We start from the raw sequence: 1,184 nt of genomic DNA, 5'->3' as shown, positions 1-1,184 counted from the left end.
TTTTCTCAGAATTCTGACTTTAATCTGAGAATTCTTACTTTTTTCTCAGAATTCTGACTTTAATTCTTTAGCCAATAACACGTTGGTGGAAAAAGAAAGGAATTAGACAACTTTTTACGTGCCCGAGGGGTCCCCGGTGATGGAGGAGCAGAAGGTAATTAAAACATAAGAGCTAGTCTCCAAAACGGACATGGCTACAGCCTGATGCTAATATGTTTGCTGTCAGAATTCAGTTAGAATTCTGACAGCATTCAGAATTGTCACTTGTCACTTTATTATCAGCATTCTGATAATAAAGTGACAATTCTGAGAAAAAAAGTCATAATTCTGAGATTAAAATCATAATTCTGAGAAAAAGGTGAGAATTCTGAGATAAAGTCAGAAATCTGAGAAAAAAGTCAGAATTCTGAGATTAAAGTCAGAATTATGAGAAAAATTCAGAATATAATATTTTCTTAGCTTCTATACAAAGTTACGACCAATATATTTTTATTTGTTAATTTCTGGTTCATGTTTTATTGGATTATTAGACAAGTAATATGGCCAAAGGCAGCGACTATCACACATTTAAAACGATATGACTTAATAAAAGCACCTTTCGTTCATCTATTTGAACGTACGTGGTTTATCACACTCGTTTGACATCAGCCTCACATTGTTGGTGAGACTGATGTCAAATGATTAAAAAAAATAAAGCAGCAACATTTATTATAATGATTGATACCTAATTATAACGTACTCATAATAGGCATGTACTTAGCCATTTTTTAACCTTATAGATGGTTAATTTAATTACAAACGCTAATCTACAAAGCGTTTTTTTTATTGAAATTTGAAGCACCTGTAAAAGCGATCATCACGATAAGGTGTTAAATCCTCCTTCAGCTCGTTGTAGGCCTCTTTTATTTTCCTGCAGAAGTATTTCAGCTCGCTGTACAGAGGGTTTTCCAATCCGGAGGAGTAGTCTGTGTCCATCATTCCACCGAGCTCTTTTTTATTTTACGCCTGAAAAATGGCGACGAGGAAACAATCCGCGGCCTTCAGCAAATAGCTCCCAATAGACCTGTCTGTCTGGTGTTGTTGTCACGTTTATTTAAAAGTGCAACCGCAGCTGCTCTGCTTGGATCGCGTCATAATAAAAAAGACAAAAGCAAAAATGTGTCAAAATGAAAAAGGGGGCGGAA

At 35.4% G+C, this 1,184-nt stretch overlaps 1 protein-coding gene across 1 annotated transcript in view; it reads right to left on the bottom strand.

Moving 5' to 3' along the window:
- The window catches only part of tmem181 (transmembrane protein 181), a 9,861-nt gene extending 8,677 nt beyond the window's left edge, over positions 1-1,184 (bottom strand). The window contains exon 1 of the mRNA XM_015369426.1: positions 842-1,184. Coding sequence (XP_015224912.1) covers positions 842-978 — 137 coding nt within the window. The 5' untranslated portion in view covers positions 979-1,184. The remainder of the gene's footprint in view (positions 1-841) is intronic.

Source organism: Cyprinodon variegatus, unplaced genomic scaffold (assembly GCF_000732505.1).
Source record: "Cyprinodon variegatus isolate N-32 unplaced genomic scaffold, C_variegatus-1.0 Scaffold38, whole genome shotgun sequence".
In the NCBI taxonomy this organism is placed as follows: Eukaryota; Metazoa; Chordata; class Actinopteri; order Cyprinodontiformes; family Cyprinodontidae; genus Cyprinodon; species Cyprinodon variegatus.
Note: the sequence above shows the minus strand (reverse complement) of the source record. Positions and strands in the feature narration are given on the sequence as shown.